General features: G+C 43.3%; 2 protein-coding genes across 2 annotated transcripts; both read left to right on the forward strand.

The window, feature by feature from the left end:
- The first annotated feature begins 2,120 nt into the window (after nucleotides 1–2,120).
- sncb (synuclein, beta) lies at nucleotides 2,121–9,084 on the forward strand. Its single transcript, XM_068740549.1, has 5 exons — nucleotides 2,121–2,241; nucleotides 5,232–5,261; nucleotides 5,512–5,597; nucleotides 7,756–7,842; nucleotides 9,055–9,084. The coding sequence occupies exons 1-5, from the start codon at nucleotides 2,121–2,123 to the stop codon at nucleotides 9,082–9,084; spliced, it is 354 nt and encodes a 117-aa protein (XP_068596650.1).
- Nucleotides 9,085–10,268: 1,184 nt separating this feature from the next.
- adirf (adipogenesis regulatory factor) lies at nucleotides 10,269–10,996 on the forward strand. Its single transcript, XM_068740876.1, has 3 exons — nucleotides 10,269–10,347; nucleotides 10,578–10,640; nucleotides 10,893–10,996. Exons 1-3 carry the CDS (start codon nucleotides 10,269–10,271, stop codon nucleotides 10,994–10,996), a joined length of 246 nt encoding a protein of 81 aa, XP_068596977.1.
- Nucleotides 10,997–15,962: the final 4,966 nt, after the last annotated feature.

A 15,962-nucleotide genomic window follows, 5' to 3' on the forward strand; every position in this document is an offset into this window, starting at 1 on the left:
TCAGACAAATACACTAATTCGGCCAAGGAGCAAGCGACATGAGTCGATGATTCGATATTCTCTTCGCAAGGGCTTTTTTGAAATGCTCCTCTTAGACAGAATGTTTGACTATATTTGTACTGTAATACATGCTACTGTGTGACTGTACTTGTACTCTAACATTCTATCTAATAAATATATTCATCATGATCATCAATCATGCAAATGAGGATCTCCACTGATTGGCTGAAAAAGGATCTTTGACCGTTCCGTTGGTTTTCTCTCAAGAAGCAAAGCAGATAAGCGTTTTGTTAATGTTTAGGGGTTCATATATGAATACACATTACTTTAGTTTCGCAGTCAATTACAATAAATGACAAATCGTGCTGATTAAACACAAAAATAAAAATTGGCGTGTTACCGGATTAATTCCAGTGACAAGCAAACAGTTGAAATGTGTCCCGTGAATCAGTTTACAAGATGAACTTCAACTACAAACCTCCCTCTTTTCTTTAATGTGATTGAGTTTTTACCATGGAAATAACATAAAAATAAAAAAAACATTCCCAGAACAAGAAAAAACAGCAACAATATGGAATCTCCCACCCCTGTCTCAAACACACTAAACTCGTGAGTGCTTCAGAGTTGGAGAAAATAAACAGTTAACGAGTTAAACGCGCTAATTGGGTCGCCTCAAATAAACCAAACACGCCTCACTTAAGTGGGATAGCAGTTATGTAACTTAACTTCATGACACTATTCATATAGTTTTCAGAGGAATCTAGACTGGGGAGTAAAGTAAGTCTAAAATGGAGTCCAAGTGAGCCCATCGGTCAAGCGAACTGTTTTCATTTTCCAAATATAGAAATATTTATTCCATCTTGGCTACATTATGTGATTTTTGTTGTGAGCGCTCTTGTTCAGGTGCTTCTTGAACCAGTTTACATCCTTGGGTGATGAATAGTGGAGGGAGGCAGTGATGGTAGTGATGTGGGGGGGGGGGGGGGGGGGGGTTGGGAGGAGGAGGAGGGGGGGAGGCGCGATATCCTCAGCCGCACTGTAAAGGGGGACGTCCCTGTTAGTGGAGATCAGCCCGAGGAAGGCCCACTAGTGATCATTTGAACATATCTTCTGTTCAGGCATCAGTTTATCTGGACCGTGCGACTGAATCATAAAGAGACGCGTCGAAGGCTATTTGTAAATAGGTAAGTACTCATTTACTCCTTGCGTGTTTTATTATTAGTATTATTATATTATTATTATAGAGGTCACCACCATTTCATGGTCGTGCGTTGGAGCGTCGTCAGATGAAGACTGGACATTTTATCTGTAGCGCAAATGATCACGACCTGATCCGATTAATCCGCTTGTGACGTCTTTAAAGATAACGCGGAGGCGCGCTATTCATCAAGGCGCGCACGCAAACGTGAGAAATGAAAAGGCGCCGTCAATAATGTGTTCAGACATTAATATCAAAGCTTGACCTGCAAACATCCAGGATGGGGCTCAGATGGAATGGTGTCCAACGCCAAGACGCGTTTTCAGCTGTCAGCTGGCTGCTCCGTTTTATTCCGACGTTTGAACGGTGTTTCCACCCGTGCGTGTAATTTAGACAAACGCGGATCACATCTATATATTCGAGCCGTGACGGGCGTAGACATCACGGCGTGGATCGTGCCCCCCCCCCCCCCCCCCCCCCCCCCCCCCCCCCCCCGCCCGCCAGTAGATGCCACTTTCCAGTCGCCTCATGTGCGGTTAAAAAAAAAGGCGCAGTCCTGAGACGCGCAATAATTAATGAGCGCCTCCGCAATTAACTATTTCATTGAAATCTTTTGCCAATTAAATATTTCATGCTTTGTCGGAATCTAAAAAAAAAAATTAACGCGTGAATGAACAGCAGGTTTTTACTCCAGCCTGATCGCTGGACTTGCAGCTAACAGGATCCACCACAGGGGGGCGGTGCTCCCCTCCCTCACCCTCAATTCATGCTCACACTTCAGACTTCCATTCACAGAGGTTGATTGTAATATATATGGACATGTAATACTCGCATCTGCTCGGTGATCATGTGAGGTTTTATCTTTGCCGTTCTGTGACTGACAGCAGCCGCGGTCCAATCTCTCCGCAGTTTCTTTGCCAAGATGGATGTGTTTATGAAGGGTTTGTCTAAAGCCAAGGAGGGCATGGCTGTGGCCGCAGAGAAGACTAAGGAAGGAGTTGCAGTGGCGGCTGAAAAGACTAAAGAAGGAGTCATGTTTGTAGGTGAGATGATCAGATGCGTTTGCATGCACCTCAGACACAGGCCTACCGAGGCAATGAACGCTCCTCGGCGACAAACCTGCAGAGATACGAGGGATGCCGAATTCCTGTGTGTCCCAGAAGAAGAGGAAAATCACGGAAGCATTTTCTTTAGTATAGCTCAGTAATCTGGTTTCCCACAGACATAGAATAAACCAGCATAGGCTGGATTTATTATTTCACTTTCAAGCTGTTTATCCACCATTGTAATATAAGTGGCAATACTAGCCCTTTATGATTTACTCTTAACTAATCTAAATATAATTATATTATTACATACTATTTGTGGCAAACACTAAAACAGATGTGCACCCTAATAAATACTAAATGAAAGAACTAATTAGGTATATTCAGTATAATTTATTATGGTAACTGTACTTTGATTTATACTGTTGTTTTACTGCTGAAAAGTCACGTAGTATTTAAAAAAGCATATGTATTTCAACATCCACATCAACAACACCCAATACTAGCTCCTAGCTACCAGTAGCGTTTCGAAGGCTACCCCAGTATAAGGGGACCTTATGATGGTGATACTGCGATCCGTGGCTCTGGATGTCCTCACGCCCGGCATGACTGGGTATAAGACAGGAGCAGAGGTGGGGGTGGGGCGGCAGGATGGTGGTGGGAACAACTCTCGCCAAGCATTCGAGTGCACCAGATGCCCCTGGTGACAAACAGACAGAAGGCGTCAGCTTTTGTCCTTTACAATGGAGTTTATTCAGTAATGGACACCACCTCAGAGAACCACACAAATTTCTGCTTTATTCAAAGTCGGGCACCCGGCAGAGCAGAGGCACGCCTCTGTCCAGGTCCCAAAAGTCTCTTTGATTAAATTTAACCCCAATCCAAATACCAATATAGAACTTTAAAGAGTCAAAACATTCATTGTTTAATTTATGTATGATTACAAAAAAAAAGGATCCGTTCCTTTACCAGATTCCCTCCAAAATTTGATGGAACATGAATCACCTCCCTTCCACCCAGTTCCGCTATAATCCTGGTTTATGTGCAATTTTAAAAATGGTCATAAAGGGGAGCAAGAAGTCCTGACTTTGCCCCTTTATCTGGGTCCGGTCCAAAGCTTTAATGGGTTCGTTCCTGCTACAGACCCGGCCCGTCTGCCAACTGCCGTTAAAATCTGTCTAATCGTGTTCGTGTAATCCTGCTAACAGACAAACAAACAAACAGCCCCTAGTGAAGCTAATAAACATGACAATTTCCTGAAGGTTAACAAACACCTTGTTCAAAAACACCTCAGTTTAAGTGATGTCTTGTGTTAAAGTGTGTTTTAGATCAGATCACAGTTGATAGTGATCATATTGTCACATCAGACATTTCCATGCATGTCCTGCTGGAAAGTTATTTATTATTTTTCAATAGTATGGAATAATAATAAAAAAAAAATCTGTGGCAGCTAATATGATATATTTGTTCATGATTATTACAAGTCATCATGTTATTGTTTTGTCGTTAAATAATTAAAGTGTGCCCGGGGTTTGCTTTGCTTTGCTGTTTGCTTCTATTCACTTCCATTAGATGAGAAAAAATCTATATGTTACTGTCATCGGTTATAGCGTTAGCGTTAGCAGCATTACTTGAGTTATTATGTTTTCATATATTTCACTGACTGTTTATCCCAACATTTTCTAAGTGATACAGTTTTCACAGTAGACAGCTGTCTCGCCGGCCTCTATGGTTTGTTGGGGGGGGGGGGGGGGTGAGTGGGTGGAGGCTGAATGACTCAGGGGGGGGGGGGGCTCTGAGCTGGACTTGCTACCTGGAATCTGTCATCCACAATGAACATTTATTGTGTTAGTTTTAGCTGAGCTGTTGTTAGAGGCTCAGAATTTTCGTCTCTGCTGTCAAACACGACGAGTTGCGATCATTTGACTGTGAGACTCAGAAAGGCAAAGGAGCTTTTCTACGGCATCTCTGTGCTCATGCTTGCTGCTTGTTGAGTATGGCGGTGCCCTAGAAAGCTGTGTACGATTCGTTTGAAGGTCCCTCTTGGAGGAGGGGTAAGAGTGATCTGATAGGCCTGTGACCCACCTTTTGACAGCTGCTGCTGCTGCGGCGCACCGCCCACCCAGCAGAGACGAACAGACAGCGTGAAGCAGATGGGGAGAGACAGAGATGCAAAAACTTTAATGTACAAGATGCCATTTAATGTCACAGCTCATTCGTTCGCCTCAGTTACGCAGCTGTATGTTACGGTACAGTGGAATACTGTAGCAGTCAAAGTGCATGACAAATAGAATGCTGCCGTTTGGCGTTTAAAGGCGTTTTGAGGACCAACGCAGCACTTTACTTGTGCACAATAGAGAGGGTGACATGGTTTGAGTGATTAGAAACAGGACATTGGCCAAATGGTTCATTGAAGCACAGCATGGATGGATGATATCTGCCAGAGGTGATATAATTGATCAGTCCAGTTCTCCTTAGAGTTGGCGGACAGAGCAACCAAAGCGCTGCAGCCATGATTGATCTGCAGTGTCCCTGCAGCCGTGGCTTACCAACCGTAAAACCAAATTAATATTTCATTAATATCATCAAAATAAATTGGATGTTGGTTTTGGAGGCAGTTAATTATATTTTATTTCAATAATTTATCACAGGAGCAGGCATGAACAGGAGGCTGGGGCTCTTCACCCTGTTGGGCGACTGTCGCATTAACGCTTCATGAATTATGCTGCTAGGCTGATGACATTTGACCTAGTAGTAAAAGAGCAGGTCACTCAGACAGGGAGTTTTTTAATGAACTAAAAAGCAGGATACAATTCACGCTGCATAGACTTATTGATTTACGTCTAGCAGCTGAACGATAGCAATGCTTCAATTGTTGCGAGGAAAATTTAAAATATCCACATAAAATAAATTGATTTCGAAGTCCACATTTCCAATTTCAAAGTAGCCAACACATTTTCTAACAAGTTCTTTCTTTGTTGTTATAGGTAGCAAGGCCAAAGACAGCGTGGGCACAGGTGAGTTTTCCTAAATGTGATTTCTGCAGTGGTAAAAAAATAAATAATTCATTCCACTTACAAGACACTAGAAAATGGAACATCTATAATGGTGATGGGAGAATGTTAGTGGTCCTAATGTGCAGCAACCAGCTGAGAAATAAAGTAGGTTAAAGGCGATGCACATGCTTTAGATTCAGCAGGCAGCTTTTGATCTGTCTGCTGAATCGATAGAGATAAATGTGTGTTTGTCGTGTTTGTGTTCCTGCAGTGGCTGAGAAGACCACCGGCGCTGTCGGAAACATCGTTGCAGCCACCGGACTGGTGAAAAAGGACGAGTTCCCGACTGACATGAATGTACGTAGCATATTAGAGCCATCATCATCATCATTGTCTCCCTGTTAGCACCCATGCTGGAGGGTACCACACTGGCTTAGTCTCCTCAGTGTGTTCCTGTTATCAGATCTTTGCAACATGTTCACTCACACCTTCAGGAAATCAGTTGTCATTCAACTGTGAACACACATTGGAGGTAATTGACAGATCCGTAACATTGGAGACTCTCTCTGTCTCTGTCTCTGTCTCTCTCTCTCTCTCTCTCTCTCTCTCTCCAGTTTATCCTCTCCGTCTTTTTGGAGATGAGGAGAGAGACGGAACATGGACATTTGAGGGATACACATTTTACTTATAGACTGGTTTTTTTCTGTCAGCATGTTAACATCTGATCTATCACTGTCAGGGTGTTAGTGAGGCAGGGACGTCCCCTTCCTCTCCAAAGCCTTCATCCATCAATGTGGGACCATCTCCACTCACTCACTAATCTAGTCAATCTGACAGCATGCTCTAATAGGCTTCTGGACGGCTCGTTTCAGCACCCCGACAACACATCATCAAACTTTTTGCACACACTGACAAACTTTGTACCATTCTAGCTCATGCTGCACATCTACTCTGTTTCACTGTAGCCTGCATGTATGCATCATTATATACAATCAAATATGTCACTTTACATTTCAAGCATGTTATTTAGAATGATCTTTTATTTGTGGACAGAACATGAGGCTTCTCATGTACTTGAGTCTCAACTGAATTGAGCCGCACCACCAGCCAGAAACAGTCTTATCGTCATGTTCACTTTTTCTTGGGTGATAATCCGTTGGATTAGGTGCGTCTTCGTGGCGGTGTTCCATTGTGCAGCATTTAAGGCCAGGCTAATCAGTGGTGGACTTAAAGCAATCACACCAGCTTAATATAGTACACAGGATTATGGTCTGTTCTTCTCTGACCTAATTGACTTAATTAGTGCTGGGTTTAAAAATAAATGTGTAGTGACCCACTAGCTTTGTTTTCAGTGTTCGTTGTATAGCAGGTGCAGCCACAATGAAGTAGAAGGAAGATCTCAGATGGAGTCTCTTTAGAGGTGTTTAAACAGAATCACCATGTCAATTTACTAGAAATTTTGCATGGTGCGATTTATGCTAATCAGACCTAATAATTATATAAAAGGCCTGATATTTTGGTATCCCAATATTTATTGTCATTGAAGCACATAATTGCATTTAGTTACATGCACTTTTTATTCTGTAATTAGCATAGTTAACTTTAAATTATCTTATATCTGCTAAAATATATATATATATATATACTTTTAGCCCAGCTTGAATACCGTTTTTCTTTTCAGATTTACATTATCAGATAAAACCTATGTGCTTTGAAAGAGGTGAGAGAAGCCCTGATAGACAAATGCTTTGTTGCTTTTGGTTTGAATTTCTAGCCTCAGGAGTTCTCCGCTCATCTGTTACCAATACATTAGAGTTACAGCGTTTCCATTTTCTGAACAATTAGCATTATGCAAACAAGGCTAACAAGACCGGTCTTCCGTGAATCTCTGTACTTTGGCACAGCTGTGTAGTGTTGGAGCAAAACATCAATACTGTGCACAGGCTAACACACTCTCAGTGAGAATGCTAACTAAGCAGGTGTAATGTTACCATGCCTACCATCTTAGTTTAGCCTGCTAAGCATATTAAACTTTAATTACAGTCAATTAAATTATATAGCCGGGGCTAAAGTATACATGTTGATGCTGTCTCACACATAGCCAAAATCCAATTACATGTACTACAATGAATTAATATTATATAAAAATCTGTGGTTATTTTTTTCAAACAAAAAGTATTATTATATAACTACTTATAGTAACTATATTTTTTATGATGACAGTCAGATTTTCTCATGCACAAACTGCATATTAGACACATTTAAGGTATTATGGAAACACCTTCCGAACAGATTTAAGTGTTTGTGAAACCACCTTAGGTATTTACCTTTCTGGAAATTGAATGCTTAGCTCTCTAAGTCGACTCTAACGACAACACGTTAGACATAAGATGGGATTTTGTAAAAAAAAAAAAAAAAAAAAACAGAGTAATGCCAAACCTTCTTTATTTTCATCTGGCAACAAATATGTATAGCAGCTTCTGTTGCCTTAGATGTGCTTGCTCTGTCACTGCAGCCAGAGGAGTACGGCCAGGAGGCCATGGAGGGCCAGGGAGAAGCAATGCTGGATCCAGAAGGGGAGACATATGATGAGACCCAGCAGGTAGTCAACCCACACGACACAAAGCGCGCTCATATTTGTGTACAGTTTGAACATTGATGGCACGAAAAGAAAAGAAAAGAAAAATCCGTACAGCCATCGATGAGCTCATTCACTGAGCCTCATCAATATTCATCGGGTTGATTACACACTTCAGCTGTATTGCATTTCAGTAGCACTCCACACTTACCCTCCACCTACCTACAGAGTAATGTTTGTGTTTGTTTGTTTGTTTTTACCTGAACATGAAATAAATTGGCCCTAACAAGCCAAATGCCACATCGTGAGAACAGTGAATATAGCACCACCTACTTATATTGAACAGTGTGTGTGCGTGTGGGTGGGTGTGTGTGTGTGTGTGGAGGAAATGTGAGTCTAACACAGATGGTTATTTTTGGAATTTGGCTACGGGAGGAAGACAAACTGAGTGCTGTTATTTTAATGCAGATTTTAATGAGATAAGAGCAAATATAAATATCAGTCACAAATCACCCATGAGTTTTGAAAATATATACAACCTTAACATCTATAGGAATGGAGTTTTTAATATAGAATATTTAAATATTCATAATCCGCCTTAGTTGAAGGGAAATTTAAAATGACGTTTAACATGATTTTGTAAATGTTGTGCGATTTTCTTTCCCCCTTGCAATCTCCATTAATGCTGAGAATACTCAGAGGCAGCTTCTTGCGTCATCCACCGATGCCTCCATCTTTCCCTGTACTCTTCCGTCTCTCTCTCCCCTCCCCCATCTTTTGCCAAACCAGTGATGTGCAAGCTCTATCTGAATGGGCGTGGTGATGACGCTCTCGGCCGCCATGCATTGTGGGTGATTGTCAGGGTCTCTCCTGTATTGCTCTAAATATGGAGTGCTGCAGAGTGAGACAAACCTTCTCAGAGAGTATACGGAGATGAAAAAGAGCTATTCCTGGAGCTTGTTGCTTTATTTATAAATGCATTTATTTTTCGTTCAAGGCAAATGCTTGTTACGAGGATGCAGGGAGTGGATTCACAACACATCCTTGAGTTTGGTGTGGGCTTGTGCTGCCCTCTGCAGACCAGAAAGAGACACTGCCCCTTCAGAACATCTTACAGCTGTAGCAAAGTGATATCTAATCATAAATATGTTATAATACTGTTGAATTGAATCTGAAGCTTCTCTGATTTTAACATTTGACCGGCCTGTCCCTTAAATTCTCTTTTTATTTTCCCAGGAGAGCCAAGATTACGAGCCAGAAGCCTAAAAGCATCAGTCCAAGCCACCATCCAACCAGCAGCACAACAATCTTTCTAATGACAAAAAGGACAAATGGCCCAACTATTACAATTATACTCCCACGCAAAAAAAAAAAAAAAAAGCATTCCCAATGAAAAATGTTCTTCCTTCAAGACAAATCTTTTACTATTATATATTGTAAATGTCATGTTATTAATGTAATGTGTTGGGTGTAGGTATTATTGAGATGTAGGATTCGCCCTCTGTCTCATTTCCTTGACTCCCTCCCAATGAAATGAGACCAGAGCCTGGGCCTGTGAATTTGTTCTTGTGTATCTGTATCTAGAAATGTGCAATAGATGTTCATCATTCTGTCAATGAGAAAATGGGAGTTGACAAAATTAACATGTCCGGCTGCAATCAGATATGAAAACAGTGATATCCTCTATTACGTGTTGGCAATGCCTGTTTGTGGGTACTTTGTTTTTGCATTTCTTCGGAAATTTCTTTGAACATTTTTGAAGTGAGAGTTTTTTACATCGTATCTTTACAGTTGCTTGTGAAATCATTCCAGTAAGGTATCTGTTAGAAATGAACAGAGTGTACATGTTTGTGTGTGTGCGTGTGTTTGTGTGTGCTGAAGATTTTAACGAGTTAAAGTCAATATATTACGTCTTGAAATCATGATGGTTGTCATATCGATATGTGCTTTAAATTGCAGGACTTGTCAATATAACGGTTTATGTGTTAAGCCAAACATACATTCCTCTGTAAATAAAAAGTAAAAAAACCAAAAAAACAGGCCTTTGTTAGTGTCATTTCATCCTGTTTAAACTAATATTTGGCATTGATGACTCTTTTGAGCATAAACCTCTTGTAAGTCTGTGTTCTCTGTGTGTTGCTCGAAATGACAATCCGTTATGAATCGTCCTCACATGTTTCCTTTTTTCGCTCACTCTTGTCTCGGTGGTGAGGGGGGTTTAATTGAGGATGTGTTAAATCTGCTGAGTGAGCACTGGCCCTTGGCAGGACAACGCCATAGCTGGGATGCCAGCCTGATTGGGCCTCTTTGGGTGCGTTTTGTTTGAGTTAATCCGGCTGGAAACTGCAGGCTCGGTGGTGTCTGGCTCCAACAGAGAGTATTAAACTGCTGCTCCGGCTGCTTTCCCCACAGTCGGATCTGTGGACGCACTCGGTACAGGAACAGGAGCTATGGCCTCATTTAAGAAGTCCTTTGATGGCCTGAAAGGCACGAGCCACACAGCTGTGAAAGGAGTCACAGACACTGCAGGTACAGAATTCTAAGATCTGGCAAATGGAGACATTTTTTTTTCTCACAATGGTATGTCTTTCTTGGTGGGAAAAAAATAGATTTCCATCTTTAGCACATTTTTTAAATGCATTTTTAGGTTAAAGCTATTTACTGAGAGCTTATATGATGACGATTTAAAAACCAAGAGTGATAACTAGTTTATTTTCCTCCTGAGCTCGGTCACTGCACGTGCCTGTGGTGTGTTTTAGTGCAGGCAGCTCAAGAGGCTGTGCAGCAGGTGGCAGACTCCTCCAAAGAAACTGCAAACACAGGTAAACTGGGGCTTGAGAGGTGACTGAAGTTTCATGATATGGCTGTAGAAATGGTGCCATGAGCAGACAGGGTGCAACTGCAACCGACTGTTTAAATAGTCCACTCATCTCTCAGAGCTGAAAACATTAAGGAGAAGGATTTAATGAATTACTATAAAGCCAGTAAATATATGCTAACAGTCATTTTGTTAAGGGCTGGTATCTATTGGACCTCTAAGTGTTTCTCTTCTGTTTCATCCTGACTCACTTAAGCTGCTCAAGAAGCTGGAAGGCAGACGCAAGCAGCCATAGGAAAAGCAGCAGACAAGGCCACGATCACCATCAAGGAGTTTGGACAGAAATTGGACACCAAATGATCAGTAAAAAATGAGCAATTCTAACTGAAACACCGAAGCACACCCGACTTATTATTCAGGCTTTAGACGAGTAAAACTGTTGGAATGGATATGCTTTGCCATCACACACACAGAAAACACAATATTGTAGTATATGTGTAGATGTCTATAAAGCTAGCACTCTAAAGGAAATCCTTACAATTTGTCTTTTGTCTTTTTTTATGCTCTAACCGTTGTGCATTTGTGTTTCTTTATGGATTATAGCTTTCACTATGCGTGCTTATTTTGGGAAATAAAAACAGATACAAACTTTTTGCTGGGATTGTAAAACAATTGATATTCTGCTATGCATCCTGCAGCTACAGAAGCATTCCATTCTGTTCTTTCATCCTTCTTTGTTTTGAACTGTGGAGAGCACTCATCATCATCCTCATCATCATCATCATCATCATCATCGGTCAGTATTGCCTGTACAACTCTGTGAAAATAGCCTTTGGCAGACTGATAGCTCCCCATGAGGATGTGATGAAACCTGCCTACCTTGGTACTCAGCAGCACACCTCCCTGCATTACACAATGTGGTTGCTAGGCAACACATCTCGGTGGCAGTCTGTGATTGGCGGAATCTTTTGAATTGCTGCTGAGAATTCTTCCGTCAGCACACAGCATTCTGGCCAGGCTGCAACCCGCTGCCACAGTGAAACCATAAAGACTCTCCAAATGAGGGAAATGAGGAGGAAATGTTACGACTCGAGGCCAGCAGAATAACCCCAGGTCGACAGAAACATGTCTCAGAGAGGCTCGAGGGGAGGATGAGCATCAAAGATGCATTGGATCTTTGTTTGCGTGGGAGGCACAGCTCTGCACACTCTGGGATCCTTTAGCTCGTGTCCTCTTTTCTCTTCCACGTCCTTTCACAAATGCAGCAAAACGCTCACTTTCCAATAATGTGTCACTAATTTGCTCGACCAAACCTGAGCTGATGTTAAAGATCTGTTAATGAGCTTGTTGATCTTCCTCCCACAAAACAAAATCTGACGCATAGATATCTGTAGCTCAGCCTACTTTTTTACTACAAATGCTAATTTGTTCTTTACTCTGAGATTGGTCAAATTAATTTTCACTGATGTCTTATGTAAAAGCAGTGATGCATTATTATTATTTTTTTTAAGGAAAAAGAAAGACAGAAATCTCCGCTCTGCTCACTTCACCCTCCCTCCAGAAGCGCCCACACTGCTCATCTGTAGAAACATAAAAGCTTTTTGCTGCAATTTGTGCCTCTGCAGCCGATGCATTTCACCAATTCACATGTTTAGCCTCTCTACAGGCGATCAGCAGTTGCTATGAGAACATGGAGTTAATTACCATGATTTGGTGATAATTAAAGAGCTGAGGAGATAGCTTGTAGTTACATTACTGCACACTACCAGCACCCGACCGTGGTTTCCAGGGAAACAGGCAATGTGAAGCTTTTCAATAGACACAGCCACAGCTTAAAGCGCGAGGTTTGCTTAAGATAGATTCTTCTAGAGACAAACCTGTAGGCACTGCAATCACTATCAATCAACGGGGGAAGGAATACGGACAGCTATGGGTCCAGATCAGCGGTGAGATTGACTGTCTCACACACATTTTGGAAAGAGTTATGGGAAGACTTCAGTCTGACTTAAAGTGCTGAGGTATGTCTGTTGTTGATTTTCTGCTTCTTGCTTTATCCTGCTGGATTTGAACATGCTACTCCTGATTCCTGTGTGATTTTGGTTTTAGGTGATGATGAATTAAAATAGAACGTGCCTGTGAGTTACATGCGGCTATGCGCTCTGGTAGAAAGGTACCAGCTGAGATATAATGCATTTAAGGAGCATGTATTTATACACTATTTATCATGCAGTTTATGATGTGATTTGCATTAAACCTTTTCCTGATTGCAGCATTCTGTTGTGATAAAGAATCCAGTTTTATATATATATATATATATATAGCAGCTTGGTGTAATTTATTTAGTCCTTTATTTAAAAAATGCATCTATTTTCTTTTTCCTGCACTCACGCTCGTTATTCTAGTTCTAGATTCTGATTGCAAACGGCACAAGCGGTGTTTCAGTGCTGTGTTATGCTCCGCAGGTATTTCATCACATTAATGCAGGGACACAATGGGAAGTCTGAAGGATGAAATGACAGGTCTCGAAGAGGACCACGAGCCTTGTGAGAAGGCAGATGACGGAGGGCGTCCGGGTGGCTCAGACGGCAGCACGGCGCCCGGGGAGGCTCGGATTAACACCAGTCAAGAGTCAACGAGTCAAGGGGACCACGAGCTGGGAGTTCACACTAGTGCCAGCTGCGAGGAAGAGAGAGATGAGAATCAGATATCCACGGAGCAAGAGCCTTCAGCTGGGATGTGTGACGACACTGACCAATCAGACTGTGTGGGAGAGAAGCGCCCGGCGCAGGCTGTCATCGTCCCTCTGATTCCACAGCCTGAGGCTTATGAAGCAACCTCGGTCGCACAGAACACCGAGATCATTTCTAGTCGGGTCATGAGTGGTGGAGTGGAAAATAACGGACACGAGGATCAAAACATGGATCACGACAGAGGAAAAGGGGCACACATTGAGAATATCTTGGTGCCTGTACCATCCACTGCAGGCCTGCCTGATCCCTGGTCCCCAGCTCCGGCTGGCCAGCACCACATGCGCACACAGGTCAGCCTTGAGGTGGTCAAGTGTCAGTCTGCAGCCACCAGCCCCATGACACCTCCCGAGGATGGCCACTCGTTCTTCTTCCCAGGCACTTTTGTGAGATCCGGAACTGTGGATGCTGTGCTACAGGTGGGTAAGCAAGTTGAATTCTGCTCTGTGGCCACATCCCCCATGACCCCAAAGACGCCCTCCGCCACAGCCTTCCCAGTGCTTATTGGAAGTGAGACGGTGCAGGGGGGACAAGTGAGGAAGACTGAGGAGCAGGGGAGGGGCGACCTGCGAGAGGGTTTCTCTGTGCAACACAGTCCAGCAGAGGCTGAGTCAGAATTAAAGCGAGGTCTGAAGTGTGCCGCATCAACAGAACTGAGTGAAGACGCCAGTTCAAAAGCACAGACAGAGAGCTTTGTCAGTTGCCTTGCTGCAAAGCAAACGCACTCACACGGAACGCTGAATGATAGCCATCGACAGGGCAAGCAGCAGAAAATGGGTAGTATGGATCAAGATATTACAATCATGGTGACACACTATAACAACAACGAGGAGGAGGAGGAGGAGGAGTCGAATTTATATCCCGCAGAGACAGAGATGGTAAAAATAGATGCATCCGAGGAGCTCGGAGGACGCCACAGCGAGGAGAAGAGGAAGGGTGGAAAAGGAAACGGCGCAGAAAATGTTGCTTCTGATTACGTACAAGACACCGCAACCGCAACTCCCCCTCGCAACCAAGCTGAAGATGGCTCTGATTCTGCCCGTGACAAAGCCAAGGCAGACGTGGCAAGACGTGAAAATGTAGAAATGACAGAAAGCAAGGCTTCTTGCGAAGAGACAAGTGATTTGATTGTGAGGAGCCGTCCAGCCCCTGAATCTCCAGCTCCCTTCGGCTGTCACAACATCCGCACCCAGGTGAGCCTGGAGGTGGTGCAGTGTCACTCTGCAGCTACCAGCCCCATGACCCCTCCTGAGGGGGATCATGCCTTCAACTTCCCCACCTCCTTTGGGAAGTATGGCACTAAAACTAAAGCCGCCGAGCAGCAGGTGGGTCAACAGGTGGAGTTTCGCTCTGTTGCTACAGCACCCATGACACCCAGAACGCCCTCCGCCACAGCTTTTCCTGAGATCAATGGGGACGCCACCCGAGGGCAAACAATTTTGGTGGAGAAAGAGGCGGTGGTGGAAAAAGAGGTGGTTCAAGAAGAGGAGGAGATGCCTGAAGAGAAAGATGTTGCAGAAATTGAAAAGGACAAAGTAGGAATGTTCCAAAAGGAGGAGAAGGTGCCCGAAGAGAAAATAGTTGTGGGAGCTGCGGAGGACGATGTAGGTGCAGATAAAAAGGAGGATGAGGCACCTGAAGAAAACAAGGTGGCAAAAAATGAGGCAGAAACAGAGGAAGCAATAAATTGTAAGGATAAAGTTGAGGAACCGGTGCAGGACGTGAGCTGGGATGAAAAGGGGATGACGTGGGAGGTGTACGGCGCGGTGGTGGAGGTGACTGTGCTGGGCTCAGCGATCCAGAAGCACCTGGAGAAACAGGTGAAGAAGAGGCAGCCCTCCATGCCTCCACCCCCTCCCCTCAGCCCCTCCGCCACACCCCTCACTTCAGAGTCCCTCCAGGGTTCGGCAAAGGGGAACGAGCAGCATGGAGAGGTGAGCCGACGCAGAAGGAACCCGTTCCGTCAGATGATGGAAAACATGCAGCAGCCACACTGCTGCTCCAAAGCTCACACCACCGAGTGATGTGAGCCTGCACTGGAAAATCACATGACAACCAGCATGGTATGTGATGGTGAGGGAGAGCATTCACTGGTTTACTTCAGCGTGACAAATCACAATAAATAAAAAATACAATTAAAAAAAGCACAAGAGGATTTAAAATGTAACTTCTATCATGGAATCAATCATAAAATATGTTTCCATGGATGGAGAAATAAGATCTATCTTATATATCATTGTCATTGTTAGCTCTCTTTTAGTGTCACTAAAGTCAGCCATTCAATAAATCCATGAGTCACGTTAGCTGTCGATGCTTTTTCTAATGCAATGCAGACAATCCGAAGCCATGGCGACCCTTCTCTCGGTGGATAAGGGCAGCTTCAGCTGAGAGATGAGTGACTTTTATTGATTTATTTTTGTTTGTGAGTCGTGGCCTTGACAACCTGGTGGCCAAGTTGTTTTGGATATGTGGGAATAAAACTTAGAAGTGTTGCCTTGACTCGTGTGAGAGAATCCCGAACCATGAGTGTGAGCTCCTCTGTGTCTTTTATCCCGTCCTTAGACCTGGCACAATGTTTT

Source organism: Brachionichthys hirsutus, chromosome 6, assembly GCF_040956055.1.
Source record: "Brachionichthys hirsutus isolate HB-005 chromosome 6, CSIRO-AGI_Bhir_v1, whole genome shotgun sequence".
Taxonomy (NCBI): domain Eukaryota; kingdom Metazoa; phylum Chordata; class Actinopteri; order Lophiiformes; family Brachionichthyidae; genus Brachionichthys; species Brachionichthys hirsutus.